This window comes from Rattus norvegicus, chromosome 3 (genome assembly GCF_021556685.1).
Source record: "Rattus norvegicus strain SHRSP/BbbUtx chromosome 3, alternate assembly SHRSP_T2T, whole genome shotgun sequence".
Classification (NCBI taxonomy): domain Eukaryota; kingdom Metazoa; phylum Chordata; class Mammalia; order Rodentia; family Muridae; genus Rattus; species Rattus norvegicus.
Genome location: NC_141536.1, coordinates 46,060,145 through 46,079,821, shown reverse-complemented (window position 1 = coordinate 46,079,821; position 19,677 = coordinate 46,060,145). Strand labels below are relative to the sequence as shown.

The window sequence follows — 19,677 nt, the reverse complement described above, 5'->3', positions numbered from 1 at the left end:
AGAAGCCCTTGGTTCTGCCAAGGTTGAACACCCAGTGTAAGGGAATTTTGGAGTGGGGCAGGAAGGGAGTGGATGGGGAGCAGAACACCTTTATAGAAGAAGGGGAAGGGGAGGGGATAGGAGGCTTATGGAGGAGAAACCGGGAAAGGTAATAACATTTGAAATGTAAATAAAAAATATCTAATAAAAAAGTAAAAAAAGGAATACAGAATCATACTGTTAACTACTTGGCTTTTTAAAAAGAAGGAAACCATGTAACATGCAATACTTTGAATAAATATACAAAGAAACTTTAAATAAAAGAAAATCATATTCCTGACAAGTTATTAATAACCAAAATATAGTAATGATAAAATAATCATAATCCAATTTAGAAGTAGACAACAGCTCTAAACTGTTTTTCCCGGTCTCCTGAGGAAGATATACAACTGTCTTCCAACAAGTGTATGAATGAAATGCTCTGCAGAACTGTCAGTCACACACGAATTTTACTACGATGAGAAGTTCCCTGACTATAGATGGTATGGGTATCATCAAAAAGATAAGAATGCTGGCCACAATTTGTAGAAAAATGAACCCTTCATATGATGGGAGTGTAAATTATTACAATTATTGTGGAAAATCATGTGGAATATCTCAAAGATTTAAAATCAGAGCTAGCACATGATCCATCAAAAATAGTTACGTATTCAAATAAAATGAGACTGTTTTGTCAGAGGCCCATCTGTACCTCAGGTTTATTGTAAACTCATCATAAGAGGCATGAACGAAAAGCAATTTAAGTGCATGTCCACTGTATGAACATGGATGGTCACTGTGTTAAGTAAAACAAGTCAGGAACAAAAAGGAAAGCACCACATGATTGTACTCATCTGTGGAATCAGAACTGTTAACCTCACTGAGGTGGAAAGCAGAATGTTGGTTACCAAAGTCTGCTGAGAACAGCAGAGCCAGGGATATGGAGAAGGTTCATGAGTGGTCATGAGCCACTGTTGTATAGGAGCAAAGGTCGTGCTGCTCTGCTGTGCAATAGCGTGGCTCTGGATAACAATAGCATACTGTCTTTTTCAAAAAGCTAGAAAAAATTTGTTTGAATGTTTCCAACGTAAAGAAACAGTAGTGATGTGTATATAATTTTACGCAGATCTGGATACTATACAATGTACATATGTATTCAAACATTAAGAAGTATTTGGAGTGTCTACATGTGTATCTGGAGTGTCTACATGTGTATCTGGGCTGTCTACATGTGTATTTGGAGTGTCTCCGTGTGTATTTGGAGTGTCTACGTGTGTATCTGGGGTGTCTACATGTGTATCTGGAGTGTCTACATGTGTATTTGGAGTGTCTACGTGTGTATCTGGGGTGTCTACATGTGGATCTGGAGTGTCTCCTTGTGTATTTGGAGTGTCTACGTGTGTATCTGGGGTGTCTACATGTGTATCTGGAGTGTCTACATGTGTATTTGGAGTGTCTACGTGTGTATTTGGAGTGTCTCCATGTGTATTTGGAGTGTCTACATGTGTATTTGGAGTGTCTCCATGTGTATTTGGAGTGTCTACATGTGTATTTGGAGTGTCTACGTGTGTATTTGGAGTGTCTATGTGTGTATTTGGAGTGTCTCCGTGTGGATTTGGAGTGTCTCCATGTGTATTTGGAGTGTCTACGTGTGTATCTGGGGTGTCTACATGTGTATCTGGAGTGTCTCCTTGTGTATTTGGAGTGTCTACGTGTGTATCTGGGGTGTCTACATGTGTATCTGGAGTGTCTACATGTGTATTTGGAGTGTCTATGTGTGTATTTGGAGTGTCTATGTGTGTATTTGGAGTGTCTCCGTATGGATTTGGAGTGTCTACATGTGTATTTGGAGTGTCTACGTGTGTATCTGGGGTGTCTACATGTGTATCTGGAGTGTCTCCTTGTGTATTTGGAGTGTCTACGTGTGTATCTGGGGTGTCTACATGTGTATCTGGAGTGTCTACATGTGTATTTGGAGTGTCTACATGTGTATTTGGAGTGTCTCCGTGTGGATTTGGAGTGTCTACATGTGTATTTGGAGTGTCTACGTGTGTATCTGGGGTGTCTACATGTGTATCTGGATTGTCTCCTTGTGTATTTGGAGTGTCTACGTGTGTATCTGGGGTGTCTACATGTGTATCTGGAGTGTCTCCATGTGTATTTGGAGTGTCTACGTGTGTATTTGGAGTGTCTCCGTGTGTATTTGGAGTGTCTACATGTGTATTTGGAGTGTCTACATGTGTATTTGGAGTGTCTACATGTGTATTTGGAGTGTCTACATGTGTATCTGGAGTGTCTATGTGTGTATTTGGAGTGTCTATGTGTGTATTTGGAGTGTCTCCGTGTGGATTTGGAGTGTCTCCATGTGTATTTGGAGTGTCTACATGTGTATTTGGAGTGTCTACGTGTGTATTTGGGGTGTCTACATGTGAATTTGGAGTGTCTACATGTGTATTTGGAGTGTCTACATGTGTATTTGGAGTGTCTACATGTGTATTTGTTTCTCTGTAAGATGGCATACAATACAGGATTTAGAGGGGAAATATCTTATGCCAAGATTGCATGTCAGTTTTTTAAAGTAGCATTAATTGGAATCAGTGCATTATTACAAGCATAGGACATGAAGTAGGGAAGAGGAGGTGTTGGCGAGGCCTGGAGAAATTGTAGGAGATAATGTGGAGTACACATAAAAAGATACTTATAAGATATATGACAAGTTCTTTACAGACACAGTGGCAGCAAAAGGGATCTCAACTGTCCTGCCCTACCATCACGGAAACTCGTCTAGTGGAGGCATACAGGGATTATTGAGCAAAACACAAGAAAACAAAACAAAAATTAGTTGTTATTAGTTCTAGGTGGATATAATCAATGTTATGTAGGAAAAGCAATCAGAAACGTCAGAATGCAGTTTTCTTAAATCTGATCCTTTATTTTTTGACTAGTGACTTATAATTAATGAATGAACCATGAAACCTTCCTTCACCTTCTTCCTGTATTTCTAGTCAACATCTAGAGTTCCCTGGTAGACTGATGTCCTATTTCACCGACTTCCTCCAGAAGATTTCTTCACCAAGTCAATATCCTGACTAAATTTTAAATCTAAACTAATTTTTGGATTTGTATATATAAATTAAATATATCCATATATAATTAAATATTCATTCCATATTAAGATTCTAATAGTGTGTCAGTTTATTGAAAATTTGTAGATTCACTTATTTTTTTTAAATGAAGGCTGTGTTACGAGAGCTAAAAGTGAAACATTTAAGGTGAGCAAACTGTAAACGGCAACACCTATGTAGGGGAGGAGAGAAGTGGGGCCGCCATTCCATTTAAGCAAGCATGGAGGCATAGAGGTCAGACATGTGGTGGGCAAGCAGCCATGTGGCAGGGAGGAGAGAGTCAGGGGAAGAGCAAGGGAGTCAAAGAATGAGGGACAGCATGCTTGGGACAGAGCTGCAAAAAACAACAACAACAACAACAACAACAACAACATTAAGCTAGTCAGAGTAATTCAGAAAAGCAGGCAGGCTTGTAGAGGAATATCTTTAAAATAATCATACAAGAAAATCAAATAAATTTCAGAGAAATATTGAGGTTAGAAAGATAAATAACTGGAAAAAAAACACTTGTCTTCCAAATGACCTGGTTTCAGGTCCAAGAACCTTCATGGTGGGCACAAAAGGTTTAACTGTAGTTTCAGGGCATCCGACATTATTTTATGGACACCATACGCACCATTCAAAGTCAGTCTCTCTCTCTCTCTCTCTCTCTCTCTCTCTCTCTCTGTCTGTCTGTCTGTCTCTCTCTCTCTCACACACACACACACTCAAACCATTTACTTGTCAACAATTATTTTTAAAATGTTTAGTTGACCAACGTGCATTAAAACATGACTTGAGGATTTCTATAGCATTGTGGTAGAACTATGGAGAACAAAGTTGTATTTGAGTTTTTAAACCTTAAAAGAGGCTCAAACTTTGTTGAGTAACTAAGAAAGGACATTGAGTATAATACCAACTAGGAACATTTATTCAAAACAGATTACAATCTTTTCTTACATAAAGGAGCATAAAACAAATGTTGGAATGTGGCAAGAGCAAAATGCATTACTCATCACTTAGTAATCGGGACTCTCCTTTAGAAACTCAGAAAGTATTTTTTAAAATTTCATATATATATATATATATATGAATGAAACAGAGATCCTGAATTTTGCTTCACCTCATATATTTGAAAAGAATAATGCATACTTTTTTAGGTTTTTTTTTAGGTCAGTATACAAAGTAATGGATTCAACTGTGGCATTTTCATACTGTGTCATACACTGTTCTCGTGTATTCTCACCCACAGCCAGCACCCTCTGGCTAGGAAGGAACTCCCTTTCTTCTCCCTTTTCTTTCTCCTTTCTTGTCACATTATGCATTTTTACTCTTTCTTTTATTAGTCATCTGAGAACCTTATTATTATGTACTGAAGAAACATTTCATCTGACACGAGCAGAACATTTTATTTTTGCCATTCCTTAAAATCAGTGCAACCAAGGAAAACAATTGCCTCAAACTCATTAGTTATTGCTAACGTGACAAATTCGGTTTGATCATCTGGTATAGAATATACTCAAAATGAAATAGATTCTCTTGGCACTAGCTCTTCACAAAATAAAAGGGAGGTGAATTTTGAAGTGTAAGGTCTACATATTACTGCATTGTGAGGTTAAGATGCCAGCAAAGCTAGGAAAGTTTTGTTGCTTTTGTTATTTAAATCAAGGGTACCCCAAGAACAAGGCCCACAGAGTTAACTAAGCAGGGTTCATAGGGGATCACAGAGACTGAGGATGCATGGGTCTTGCTGTATTTAATGCTGACATCTCATTTCAAGACTGATTCTTTTCCATCACAAATTGCCCTCCTCGCCTTCTCAGTGCCCTCTGTGCATGTGCATTTCATCCTCTTTGACACCCAACTGACCTAGGTTTATGTTCTGCATTCATTTGCCACCTTCTATTTTCTTAACCTTTGCTAAATGTCTTCTTATTCTACCACCTCTCAACATAATGCTGCTTCTTAAGGTAATAACAACTTTCTGAAAAGCCCACTCCTTGATTTTGTTGGATCCCCTTTCTTTTCTTTCTTCTCTACAGAGCTATGATACATCCTTACTTCTTGCCTTCTACAACTGTCAGCACTTTTGCTTCAACTTTTATGCCTGAAATAATCTTCATTATTCTAACTTTAAACCAGCTATATTATCCAGGGCTCAATCCTTAATTCTTAAGACTATTCTCTCTTCAGTGTCCAGGACATACATGGTGGGGGAGAGAAAAGACTCTTCGAAAGTTTCCTCTCATTGCCTCACACACACAGTAGTGCATGTGCCCCCAATCAATCACCAACAGGTTTTTTATCTTTATTAACTTGAGTATTTCTTATTTACATTTTGCTTGTTATTCCCCTTCCTGGTTTCCAGGCCAACATCCCCCTAACCCCTCCCTCTCCCCTTATATATGGGCTTCCCCTCTCCATCCTCCCCCCATTACCACCCTCCCCCCAACAATCATGTTCACTAGGGGTTCAGTCTTGGCAGGACCAAGGGCTTCCCCTTCCACTGGTGCTCTTACTAGGCTATTCATTGCTACCTATGAGGTCAGAGTCCAGGGTCAGTCCATGTATAGTCTTTGGGTAGTGGCTTAGTCCCTGGAAGCTCCGGTTGTTTGACATTGTTGTGCATATAGGGTCTGGAGCCCTTTCAAGCTCTTCCAGTCCTTTCTCTGATTCCTTCAACGGGGATCCCGCTCTCAGTTCAGTGGATTGCTGCTGGCATTCGCCTCTGTATTTGGTGTATTCTGGCTGTGTCTCTCAGGAGAGATCTACATCAGGTTCCTGTCAGCCTGCACTTCTTTGCTTCATCCATCTTATCTAGTTTGGTGGCTGTATATGTATGGGCCACATGTGGGGCAGGCTCTGAATGGGTGTTCCTTCTGCCTCTGTTCTAAACTTTGCCTCCCTGTTCCCTGCCAAGGGTATTCTTGTTCCCCTTTTAAAGAAGGAGTGAAGCATTCACATTTTGGTCATCCTTCTTGAGTTTCATGTGTTCTGTGCATCTAGGGTAATTCAAGCATTTGGGCTAATAGCCACTTATCAATGAGTGCATAACATGTGTGTTTTTCTGTGATTGGGTTACCTCACTCAGGATGATATTTTCCAGTTCCATCCATTTGCCTACGAATTTCATAAAGTCATTGTTTTTGATAACTGAGTAATATTCCATTGTGTAGATGTACCACATTTTCTGTATCCATTCCTCTGTTGAAGGGCATCTGGGTTCTTTCCAGCTTCTGGCTATTATAAATAATATAAATAGTGGAGCACGTGTCTTTTTATATGTTGGGGCATCTTTTGGGTATATGCCCAAGAGAGGTATAGCTGGATCCTCAGGCAGTTCAATGTCCAATTTTCTGAGGAGCCTCCAGACTGCTTTCCAGAATGGTTGTACCAGTCTGCAATCCCACCAACAATGGAGGAGTGTTCCTCTTTCTCCTCATCCTCGCCAGCATCTGCTGTCACCTGAGTTTTTGATCTTAGCCATTCTCACTGGTGTGAGGTGAAATCTCAGGGTTGTTTTGATTTGCATTTCCCTGATGACTAAAGATGTTGAGCATTTCTTTAGGTGTTTCTCGGGCATTTGGCATTCCTCAGCTGTGAATTCTTTGTTTAGCTCTGAACCCCATTCATCAACAGTTTTTAAAATTAATGTTAGCATATGACTGTGTAAATTTTGATTCTGATCAAATTACTGTTACTATATGGCTCTTCCTGAATGTCCGTGACACCCACTTTTCTCCTTAATGCAATAACAATGCTACCAATATCTATCTTATTTGGGAAAATTAGTTTACCTGTTAATCTTGAATTTTCTTGTTTCCAAATAGAAGTACTTTGTTCTAAGCTTTTTCCAAAGTCAAGGAAAACGTTAAATACCAAGAACTACATTGTTTTAAAAACTGCATCATTGTCTCACAATTTAAGAATCACAACACTAAACTATTGTTAATTAATTTTGACATTGAATTTCTAGCAATAAAGAAATATTTAAAATATTTGAGTTATATCTAAGTGATGTTGGTGGCTGGAACAAAAGTTACACACGTCCAATGGGGAGCATATGACTTCAAACATTTGTTCTGTGATGTTGCAGACATAAATTGAACAGAAACTGTAAAATTAAATAAGCATACCATTTAATGACCACATAAATGCGCTACAGGTACAATGCTGGTGCAGTCCCTGATTTATGGTTTACCAAAATTAGAAAGATCCAATGTGTCTTCAGTCTGAACTACACAATCTCCTTCAGCAAATAATACTTAAGTATTTGTTACTACAAACAGTCAAAAGCAAAATTAGACTTAAGTTTTGCTGGTTTTCATTTGTCTTTAATCACAATTTCAAACATCAAGTAAAAACAACTTAAACTCTAAGAGTTTCTTTTACTTAGTTTTTTAAATCTGAACTTAAAAGCATAGTAAAATGATACAGTTTGGAAAACAGAACCAATCTGTTTTATATTGACTTGGTTAATTATGTGTTTATTTTATGAAACACTTGACAAACAGCTCTTTAGAACGATGTTCTTGGCAGGGATGACATGACAAGAACACAAGAATCTGACGTGGGGCTGAGTAGATGACTTAAAATCCTATTCAGCTCTAAAAGACCAGGGTGTAGGTCATGGATCAATGCAAGGCCCTCTCTCTGATGAGTAAGGTCTTCATATTTCTTAAACAACAGCAGTATTTGTAAAAGGAGGAGCCCAGCAGTCAGAAGCAGGCATCGGACTACTTACGAGTACTGTGTCAGCAGTTCCAAGTCGTTGTGCATATTGATTGGATAGGATTCACTGAGCTCAAACAACTTCTCCAGGGCTTCATAGATAAAAATGATGCAAATGAGAGAAGCAAATGCTTCTTCAGTGAACCGGGTGATATAGCAGACAAGGGAACTCGCATCAGTGGCCACGAGTATGATGCACAGTGTTGCAGTCCAGAGCCCAATGCTGGCCCGTAAGGACAAGTATGACAGCCCATATTCTCTAGGAGAGATAAGAGCGTGTGGGAAGAAGGTCATTTGACAGCTTGATACAATTTAAACAAGAGGAAAGAAGCCTAAACCAGGAAGTGAAAGGAAACAACTTCACATCCCTTGGCTCTCTGAGTTTAAGACTTTGTCGGTAGAGAAATCTAAGAGGACAAACTAATGGGTGTTTCTCAGTGCTTGAAAATGAATCTTGTTTAGTATAAATACTACATGCACAGTATACACACAAATATTTTCACTTTTCCTGTATTCCCATTGAGAGACAAAATGAGAAACTGAAGTAATTCACTTCTCCCTGAAGACCTCCAGCAGTGATGATGTTGGATGAAGAGAAACCAAGCAAAGCAATACAAAGGCATACAGTAGCCAAGAGTCGCAGCACTTACTTGCAGAATTTAAACAAGATCTTTTCAAACACCAGAACAGGTCCCGTACTGCCTAATATGGTCAGGGGCTGTCCACCAAAAAGAGAATAGGCTATCCCGGTCATAGATGCTCCAAAGAGTGATTCGATTGCACTCTGAAAACACATGAATGGACCTATTACCTCAACTGCACAGGTAGCACTTGTGACAGGTGTAAACATTTCAGACACATTGGGTCACAGTTTTACCCTTCACTGTGCTATTCCTAGAGACCTGGGCAGAATGTGGGAAATAAGGCTGAGAAAGTGACCAGTGGGGCTCAAATTTGTTGATAGTAACTGGGAAGTATAATCTATATTTTCCTGCTTCATTTTTATTGCTTTACAAAATATTTAAAATTTTTATTCAGTGTCTGAACAGAAGCATGACTCAGAATTTTCAAAAATGGACTCAACTTAAAACTGACCTAGAATTGTAGGTCGAGTGCATGGCATCAGGCCATAGCCTTGCACAACACTGAAAGTTAGTATTTACAAGACATTCTGTTCTTTGATAACCAGCTCCACTAGCCATCCAGGAAATTCATAGAAAGCTAATCCTCTGGACCATGTGTCAAATCTCTCCAAAAACCCAAAGTCCAATGCTCACTAACATAACTGCAAACCTTAGAAGACAGATTAAGGTTCAAAGAAAAGAACAATACATACTATACGACCTTCGGTGGCTTCTCCCAGCAGTCCTCCAAATGTGATGACAGGAGACATACATGCACAGTAGAGAAACAGGAATGATGCTAAGCACTGCAGGCTGAAAGCATCCCTGAAGTCACTCCAGAAGAACGGAGCCTTCCTTTTGATATCTAATATAAGTCCCCCAAAAATCCTAGGACACAGGGTGGGGGGACACAAGAGTGAAACCCAAAGATAAAAAGCTTGTCAGTTAGAAAGTTCCTTTGCCCTGTCACCCAGTCACAGTAAACATTTTCCATCAGCAGGGATGAGACCCACATTAGACTATCACATTTCATTATGATGACCTACAGAAGCAGCTTAGCATTGCTACCCTACCCCAATATTGTTCCTATAACTAAAAAAAAATCATCAGGCTTTCTCAGGCATTCATCGGGGATTCATCAATTAAATTTCAAATAATGAGAGATTCCAATCTATGTGTCATTCCCTTATTAATAATAAACTCAGGCCTTCACTGTCAACCTTGGAACTGTGTGTGAGTGTGTGTGTGTGTGTGTGTGTGTGTGTGTGTGTGTGTGTGTGTGTGTTGAACTTATTTAGCATAGCAGGAAATGAGAGACAGAGAGACAACTGGTCTTTGTGAGTGATACTCATTAATATCATCCTAAAGCAAATACAACTGAGTTTAATCGTGACTCCCGTCACTTAGTCCCTCTATCAATAAACAAGACTCTGTAAGAAGACAACTAAATGAACACATGGATAACAATATTCAATAGAGACAGATAGATTCTGAGGGTTTGTTTGTTTCAGGAAACTAAAAAGGTAACTTAATATAACCAAACTAGGTAAATGTTATTTTGTTCTACTACTGCCGACACATATTCTAACCCCGATCAATTACATGACAATGATGACTTTTTCTGGAAATATTTCACTTATTCCAAATATGACCAAAGAAAACACCCTGAAACACCTCACATGGCTTTGTACTTGGGAGAGGAATTTAAACAGTGAAGGGATGTTTAAGATCTGAGCACTAATGTTCTCTAGCATATTAGGAATGAAAACACCAGTAAGTGGGCTTTCTCAATACTTGAATATTTGATGACAACATTCAGATTTAACATTTGATATTGAAAGTTCATCTTTTCCATGGAATAAAGACGGATCTTAAAGTAAGAATGTAATATGGTTCCTACATGGACGCTAACGGTTAAAAATATTCTATAGCTGGAGAGGGTGGCCCAGCACTCCAGAGGCAGGTGGCAGGATTATGAGTTTGAGGTCAGTCTGAAATATATAGCAAAACCATGTATCAAAAAAGTGCTAAATCAAGAACTGTAAGATTTCTAAGTGCTGATACTATGCTCAATATTCTTGGATTATAAAAAATTAAACTTCTGTTATTTTGTGAAAAGAGTGTTCTTTTTTAATGTTATCTCAAAAGTGATTTTTTTCTTAAAAATTGAGTTTTATTTGACTGTGAAATTATGTTCAGAATAACTGAGTTTTTATCTATTTATTTGCTGTGGTATGTTTGTGGGGCTTGTCTCTTCTTCTGCCATGTGGGTTCTGGAGATAACTCAGATGACCAGGCTTGGCACAGAGCCGTTTCACTGGCCCTTAATTCTCTTGATTGAATGGAGAAATAATAGTTGTCTATTAGTAACTATCTAATGTTATATGAGTGTAAAATCACTGTTTATTTAGTGATTTCTTCAACTAAAAATGATTGAGAATAAAATTCTGAGACAAAGGGACTTCTGAGGCTCAGAGATTCTTCCAGAGAACACATGGCATGCACACATGTGCAAACCTCACGTAAGGTCTCTCACTGCGTTTGGCAAAACATAAGTGTGTAAATGCTGTATAGTTTCTATTTCTGAATAATACGTTACCTTGTCAAAGTCACAGTTCAAAGTAGATTTATTCCACTAAGCTAAGCATTCATTTATGATTTATATCCTACCTATCTCTAAAAATAATTTGAGATAGTCATGAACTATTAATTAGTAATTAAGATGTGTAGTTTGATAGCATTTCATTAGACCACTGCTGTGTAATCACTTATTTGAGCATACGTCAGTTCGAATAGTTGTTAGATAGCTGTGTAATAAAAGTGCTTTTATTGGTAAAGATCTAAATCCAGAAGTGGGAGTTGATTACAGAAGAACAGTGCAAGAGCAGCCCAGGTGTACACCAGCAATTCCAGGAGAGCAGAGGAGTAATGGAAACTTCAAGTCAGGTCAGCCACAGAGTCTGTGGAAGAACTCTGGAGAAGCGAAGATACCGGATATTGGTGACCTGGGAGGATTTAGGAAGCAGTAAGGAAAAGTGAACTCGAAAAATCTAAGCTATGTGGTATGTTACACCTGAGAGGAGAAGAAAAATATATACCATCAAAAGTAAAAAAGACAGTATTTAAAGGTATGAAAGCAACAGAATGAGTACAAAGCTTCCAGGGAAGGGAGAAGGAAATGCTTGAACCATCTGAACATCAGTGTGACGCCAAGGGAGATGTTAAAGGACATTTCTTCAGAGACAAACAGCAAGAAAGGGAAACAAAGGAGAATCGAAATGCAGGGTTGTCAGGAACTGAGAAGTCAGCAGTGGGCTCACTGCAAGCAGTACAGAAAATGGCCCAAGGGAGGGCCACCAATCCTACAAAGCCTTGGCAATTGTCTTTAATTATAGGGAGGCTGTCCACACAAGCTCCCTGAAGAGACATCCACCCAAGGGTTCTGATTTTCTCCTCACACATTGCTTGCAGAAAGACAAGCTGTCAAAAACCCATAAAAACATTTTATGAAATAAATTGAAGCTTTCATCTCTTCAAAGGTGTATGATTAGAAAAATAAATCATATAGCTCTTTCAAATCACAGGCAGAATAATAAAAAAATACCATTATATACATCATGCTAGCATGTAATGAGGTAAGGTCTACAGGACTTAATTCTTGGTATTTAGTTTTATTTCCATCTTGAACTTAAAGCTTTCAACAAGCTGTTTTGGAAGCATCAACTGACAGTTTCCTTATTCATTTTAAGACTCCGTGAATGTATTTTATGCTTCATAAAATGAAAGACTAGGGTCAGATGGAATGGTGTAGCTACTGTTCTCTTTTAACAGTAGTGACAATCATTATTCACTTCAGAGACCTCAAATTAATTGGCATTTCACTCTCAAAGAGTAGATATTAAACATATAAAAATTAGATCTTGAAACAATTCCTGCATAGAAGACATCGTTTCAGTCACCAACATGGCTGTCACTAACCTCCCAGTCCGCTGGAGCTCAGGTCCACTGTGTCCTCCATGTTGCTCAGGTCCGCCATGAGCCGCTGTCCCATTTGGTAGAGAAGGAGTCTTCCTCTTCTCCTGCAGGGAGTTTTTGTGGGTGTGTATTTTGTTGCACTGGTGGGCATTCATTACAAAAATGACATTTTCCTACTTTGAAGCCATGTGTAAAATGGCTAGGACCAGAGGTTCTGTGCTTAGTGGCTGATTAGCCTTTGAAAATGCATCCAATCTGCTACGGTTTTCATTCTTCCCTCATCACTGGGGATGACAACAGTCCCCATTTTACAGTGTAGACGAGCTAGATGAGTGATGGGCACTTTTTACATCTTACACATAACAATTTTTAGCTGCCCTATTTTGTGCCATACATTGGTATAGATGCTATAGTTGCAAAGGTAAGCAGAAAATGTCTGTGCTTTGGGGCTGGAATACACACAGCTCACTAGAAAGGTGTTGTGTATTGTGTCCAAGGCCTGAATTTAATTCCTATCAGAAAAGAAAGGGGAAAAGAAAAAATTCTCTACCATTTCACTATTTTTTAGTATCATTATCTATTTCTCTAGACCGTGTCTTCCTAGAAAGGGATACTTATGCTCTGAGTCCTCATGCCTCATAGGCAAGTACTATTACAAAAGGAAGTTTCTGTTGAACCGATGGCAAATTAACTGAGGTTTATGTGAGTGCCATTTTCCTGTTTTATTCCACTTACTTTTGCTAGTGACAGAGAAATCTAAACGAAAGAAATCAGAGTCCTCCCTAAAATTCCTTCTCTGGTCATCTTAGATTTTGTCAATGTATTTAAAAGTATTTAAAAGAATGATAAAGAACTTTTCAGTTAGACAATAAAATTTGTACTTGGTTGCCATTCCAAACTAGAATTAGAATAAATGTGAAGTACAGATTGATAAATTAGTTTATTTTATGTACAATAGGACATTTAGATAGAAGGATATGTGTTTTACATATGATGAAATGGTTTTGTATTAAGTGCAATAAAGGAAAGTTCATGCATTAGTATTTCTACAGTTCCTACAGGTATAGGAAAAGATGAACTAGATTAAACTTAACTATGAGAGAGAAGATATATTTCACTTGATGATGGGCTTATCTTTACAGATAAATATAAGACATTTAAGGTGAATATGAAAGATTTAAGAGTGGCTGTCTTCACTTCCAATTACCTAGGAAACATGTCAGAGCTTCTACAACTCTCAGTAAACAAGTGAACATATACAGTCTTCTGTGAAAATAACCCCTTTGAATAATTTAACTTTTGTTTTATACATTTAAAAAGTTGTACATTGATAAGATAGACAATAAATAATTACGATATTAACCATTCTAAGCACATGTTTACTCAAGGAGTAGAAAACCACTGAAGAATGTAATGCTTATAAAAATCAATATTCTGAATAAATGGAATTTATTTTAGTCTATTTTGAATGTTTTTAATGTTTGAAAGACCCTTAAAGTATACCAGTAGATAAATTAGGCTTGTAGAACATATAGAAACTCATAGGAAATACAGAGAAAATTAAATTTAAATATTTAATTCTACAGTAGATTACAAAAAAATGAGATTTATGAAAGAAATAAAAATCTCACCCAGAGCACAAGGTGTCTGAGGAGACTGGGAGGGGAGGAAGGAGCAGCAATTATAAACTGAGTTTTCAGACAGGCTCTGTGGAAATGACCATGTGGGGAAACTTGGTGGAGGTGAGAGAATCAGGCATCCTAAATAACCTGAGGACATCAGAGGAGGAAGACCGGCCAGTGCCATAGTCTTAAGGAGCAGAATGTTTGGATGACCTGAATGACACCAGGACAAAAGAAAGTAGAAGAGACACATTCACAGGAAAAGAGGATGTGAGGTAGAGACTTGCACAGCCACTAAACCTATCTGACTTTTTTCTCCATCAAATGGGAAATGTTTACAAATGTTTGAGGACAGAAATAATAAACAGAACTTGGAATTAGTTTGACTATGAGGTTGAAGAGAGATTCTAGGGTATAGAATAAAGCAACAAGCTAAGGAGCTATTTCAGAAACCCAGGCAAAAGGTGATGGAAAGTTGAATCAGGGAGGCCACAGGGAGAAACAGTATATTTATGGATAGAGACAGAAGGAAAGGCATCTGAATAATCTGAAAGAACAGATATAAGGTATGAGATGAAATAATGGACTGTTTTGGTCCAATCATTTACAAGAATATATTTAACTATTAAATAAGATGGGAAGATACAAATGCAATTGATTTTGAGGAAAACTCAGAGATCTTTATATACTCCTAGAAATTATAATTACAAGAGAGTTATAAAGAAATGAGACTGTATTAAATTTGGCTTAAACTATCAGATATTCAAGTAGACACATAGGATAGGCTGATGATTAACACGAGTTCAGTTTAGAAAGTAAATGTGGAAAAGGTTTAACACTCTAAGACTTGATGATATTACCAAGAACATGAGCACAGATAGAGGCAGATATGAATAGAGCGAGCATGGTTATGGTCTAAGTGTTAGTGTCAACATAAAGAAATCAGAGAGAAGAGGAAGAACGAGCCAAGTGACCCATGAGACTGTAGGAATACCATGAGACTGTGCTGTTTAGGAACTAAGCAAAGAGAATACACTCAGGATAAGGGCAATTCTATCAAATGTTGCTTTGAATGTACTAAGTGCAATAGAGACCAAAAAGTTACCATAGCTTTTACCATTGTGGATGGCACTGGTGGCAATTAGTTTAGTGACGTAAAGGGTGATGCCAATGAGCTAGGTATGTGTAGAGAAGTATAAGAAAGGTAGTGGAGATGTGTATTATAGAGACCTCCTTTATAGCATTCTATTGCACGTGAAAGCAAAAATGAGTAGCTGACAAAGTGATATTAAAGCAGTTACTTTGTAAAAAAAATTATGACTTAACAATATTTTATTACAGTGAGACAACACAGAAGGATTGATAAATGATGAGAGAGGGCATTTTGGCAGAGCAAAGTCCTTGAGTAGATGCCTAGAGCTGGCATGTGGGGCACAACTAGAATGCTTACTGTCATCACAAGCAATGAAGGGAGGACTGGTCTCAACTTTTTTCATGAAACTGAGAAACAAAACATGTAGCAGCAAGGGTCACAGACAGTATGCTAAAATGTTGACAGAGAGCCAGGGTGCAAAAGAACGGCTGGCCTTGGGAAGGACGGAATGGTGAATGGGGAGCACTAAGGGTTCACTTGAGCCATGTGGTCATTAAATGATGGGAAGCTAGTTGATAAAGCCACACTCTTCCCTTCCACTTTGGCAATGACAGTGTGTCAAACAGAGCAAAAAGTCAGATGCTTATAGAGCTGTAGGTTTGACAACATGAAAAGAGCAAAGAAGCAGAAGGAAGAGTGATGCAGTGACAGAAATAAGAGCATAAAGGAGAACTTCAGGCTCATCTCTTGAGATGACAGGTTGTTCTTTTTTATTACTTAAAAGAAAATGTATTAAAAATGCTGTCATCTGTACAATTCAAAAGGAATAAAAAAACCACAAAAATATTTGACAAGAATAATATTATTTAAATGAGGGTGAATTCAAGATGCTTAATATATGCTAATTTATTTTAGTACTTTAATAAAAGAAAACAGCTCATATTATCTAATATTTAAATATAGCATGGAGTTTAAAATATTAATATTATACAAGTATACAGTATATATCTAAATTTATACTCATTGTATAATATCTTGCTAGCTAATATAATAGGCTTTAACCATGTGTTCATACAAATTCAATTTGTTAATTGCAGTAGCCACATTACTAATATTTAATAGTAGGTTAGTGATTAGAGACCATGACTATAGAATGCTTTCTTTACTGGACAAATTCTGTTGAGCAGTTCTGAAACAAAGCATCCATACTGTGGAATAAAGCATTCATTCATGGTCAGACAAATACACCATGGCAGAACCTAGATAATATAATTCCTAATTCAATGTTCTTCATGTTACCATTTCCTAATACCTGGAATTTGCTAATTCTTATTTTCTCCTAAAAAATAAAAAATATAATTTCCCTTTAATTCACTTTGCCTCAAAAAACACTATTCTTTAAAACTAGAATACATTAAAATAATTTAACATTTGAATATTAATTGGTGGTACAGTGGATTACAAAGTCTCACTCTCAATATCTTAATATTTTCACTAAATTTATCCAAATGCCATTAGTAAGAGGCTCATTCATATTACTTTAGAAAGCGTCCTGTTGTTATTTCTAATGTCACTAGTGCAGACATGTGTGAGTAGAGAAATGAGAAAGCCTCTACAAGCACTCTCTATGTCACCGCTTTTTTTAGTAGTAGAGGAACTTAAGCTATATGGTTTCAGTTACACATCTACAAAATGGTAATCGTTAAGGAAAGTGAATAGATTTTAATAATGGTAAAAGGACTTCAAAATAACAACACAGAACTGAGATATTAATCATACGTTTAAGCTGACAGAGGAGTTGGCATGACCTTTTTACATACTCACGGTTTATTTGCCAGTTTGCCTACTTCTAACAGACCTGAAAATCTAAGTATAGTATTGTGTCAGTAGGCCCCTCTCTCACTTCAGTTAGAAGCTCAGAGTGAGACAAGGCTGGGCTTTGCTGGAACCAGACCCAAAGGCACCGACTGGAAGAAAGTGGGAGAGAGACTCCAGAGGAAACAAGGGGCAGCAGCATAAAGAGAGGGCTTTGCAAACATGTGGCCACCATCTTCAACAGTCATGCCTGAGATAAGAAAATGCCCTGAGCATGAACAATGCTCTTTATTCTTTCTTACTATAACACGGGATAGGTAAAATACACATTTGATTTCCATTTACAGAATTTTTACAAAAATGTATACCATGCATGAAAGGATAGAAACGTAAAAATCATGATGAAAAACTTTACTTAGTTTTCAGTGTGATTAGCAGTAATAGGGAGTTTTTTACTAATCCTCTTTTGAATTTTCCTAAATCTTCATCAAATTTCAGAACACTGAAATAATGGGAATTATCTCAGGCCATATTTTATGGTGTTATAAAATTTAATATCTTTTGTGTTGGTCATTAAATATTTTCAGGCACATGAAACTTATTTAGTGGCTCATGGTCAAAATTCTAAATTTCTCAATATATTAGGTTATATTAAGAACATCTTCTTAATTAATATTTTTCCTTTAATGTAATAAATCATTTATGGGACATTGACTTATTTTAGGGAAATGAATTTAAAGAAAAACAATCTGTTAGAATTGTAATGGGTGTTTTTAAACATACTCACCTGGGAAGGAACATTTTTGGGAGGTTCTATTCGTATGCTTGGGTCCCATTCTCCAGGAGGAAGAACGGTAACCTGATCCAGAAACTCATCAATTCCTGACACCAAGTCATTGCGGTCTTTAGCTTTATAAGCAACATCATGAAACACCTACAGAAGAAAAAGCAGTGGCATATCATTCATATAATAAAACTGGTCATCCTACCAAAAGCAACACACAGATTAAATGCAATTGTCAAAACTACAACACAATTCTTCACAGACCTTGAAAAGGAAAACTTCAGCTTCATATGGGAAATACAAAAACCCCAGCTAGCCTAAATAATCCTGACTAATCAAAGAACTGTAGGAAGTATCATCATCTATCCCGAGTTCAAGGCGTGCTACGGAGCCATCATAATTAAAACAACATGCTACTGGCACAGAAACAGACATGGTGAACAACGGAATCAAACTGAAGATGCAGACATAAATCCACACACCTGTGGACATGTGAGTTTTTTAATATAAAGAAGCTATAAATACACACTGGGGCAAAAGCTCAACCAACGGTGCTAGTCGAGCTGCATGGCTGCACTTAAAAGCATCCAAGTAGATACACACTTAACACCGTGCACTCAACTCCAAATGGACCAAAGGCCTCAACATAGAACAAAATACACTGAACCTCGTGGAAGATGAAGTTAGCACAGGTAAGGACTTTCTCAACAAAACACCATTAGCTCAAACACTGAGACTGACGTTAACAAATGGGACTTTATGAAACCAAAAAGCTTCTGTATGACAAGGACACTGTCAGTCAGACAAAGTGGCAGCCTACAGAATTGGAGAAGATTTTCACCAACTCCACATCTTATAGAGGGCTAATGCCCAAAATATATAAAGAGCTAAAACAAAAACAAAAACAAAACAAAAACAAAAAACCCTCTGGATATTAAAACTGGATAACTGGATTTAAAAATAGGGTACAGATTCAAACAGAATCCTGAACAGAGGAAACTCAAAAGCTGAGAAACACTTAAAAGAAATACTCAGCATCCTTTCCATTAAGGAAATGCAAATTAAAAGTACTTTGAGATCCCGTCTTACACTTGTCAGATTGGCTACGGTCACCAACTAAATGACACCGCTTGCTGGCAAAGCTGTGGAGAAAGGGAAACACTGCTTCACTGCTGGTGGGAAGGCAAACGTGTACAAGTACCATGGAAATGAGTGTGGGGGTTCCATGGGAAGAAGGGAATCCATCTACTTAGGGATCCAACTGTAACACTCTTGGTCATATATACACATATATGAAGATGACCTAAACAAAATCACCAGGGAGGTAGAGCCACCCAACTGGGCATCTCTTGTCACCAAATGAAGCTTCCAATCCTGGGACGGGGTTACAGCTAATTGAATTGTTGACCATGGGAATCCACAAATACCCCAGACTTCTGCCAAGACATCTTTTTCTCCACAAACTGATGTAAAGGCTCTATTGCTGTCTTCTAGAGATGACAGAAAAGCTTCACACAAGGTACCTCAACAAGACCTGAAGAACAACACCAATACACTGCTAACATGGACGGGATATTTTATATCTTACAGAGTCAGACCCATAGACAAATAACCATGGCAACCAACAAATGCTGGAAATAGGAGAAAATGTCCTACCCAGGGATGAACCCACTAATTGGTTAGCCAATATTAAGTGATCAGCCCTGAATTATATATACACAAGGAACCCTAAATGGAATCAGCAGGTTGTCATTGTCACTATTTCTAAGAACTAATTATTAATTACATAATGCCTATTTTACCTGTTTAAAGTCTGTTTTACTTGTTAAAATGATCTCTAAACATTTCTTCAATAAATGTATGCCAAGTCATTTATATGCAAGGGATATGGGAAAGAACAAACCCAAAAACC

The 19,677-nt window shown here is 37.6% G+C and overlaps 1 protein-coding gene across 16 annotated transcripts in view; it reads right to left on the bottom strand.

Moving 5' to 3' along the window:
* Slc4a10 (solute carrier family 4 member 10) overlaps positions 1 to 19,677 on the bottom strand; it is a 294,937-nt gene that overhangs the window by 60,366 nt on the left and 214,894 nt on the right. For all 16 annotated transcript variants that reach the window (XM_087650803.1, NM_001429835.1, XM_087650811.1 and 13 more), the window contains 5 exon segments: positions 17,769 to 17,915; positions 12,455 to 12,555; positions 9,190 to 9,364; positions 8,504 to 8,637; positions 7,867 to 8,112 (listed from right to left, as the gene is read on the bottom strand). In XM_087650803.1, the coding sequence (XP_087506929.1) occupies positions 7,867 to 8,112; positions 8,504 to 8,637; positions 9,190 to 9,364; positions 12,455 to 12,555; positions 17,769 to 17,915 (803 nt within the window).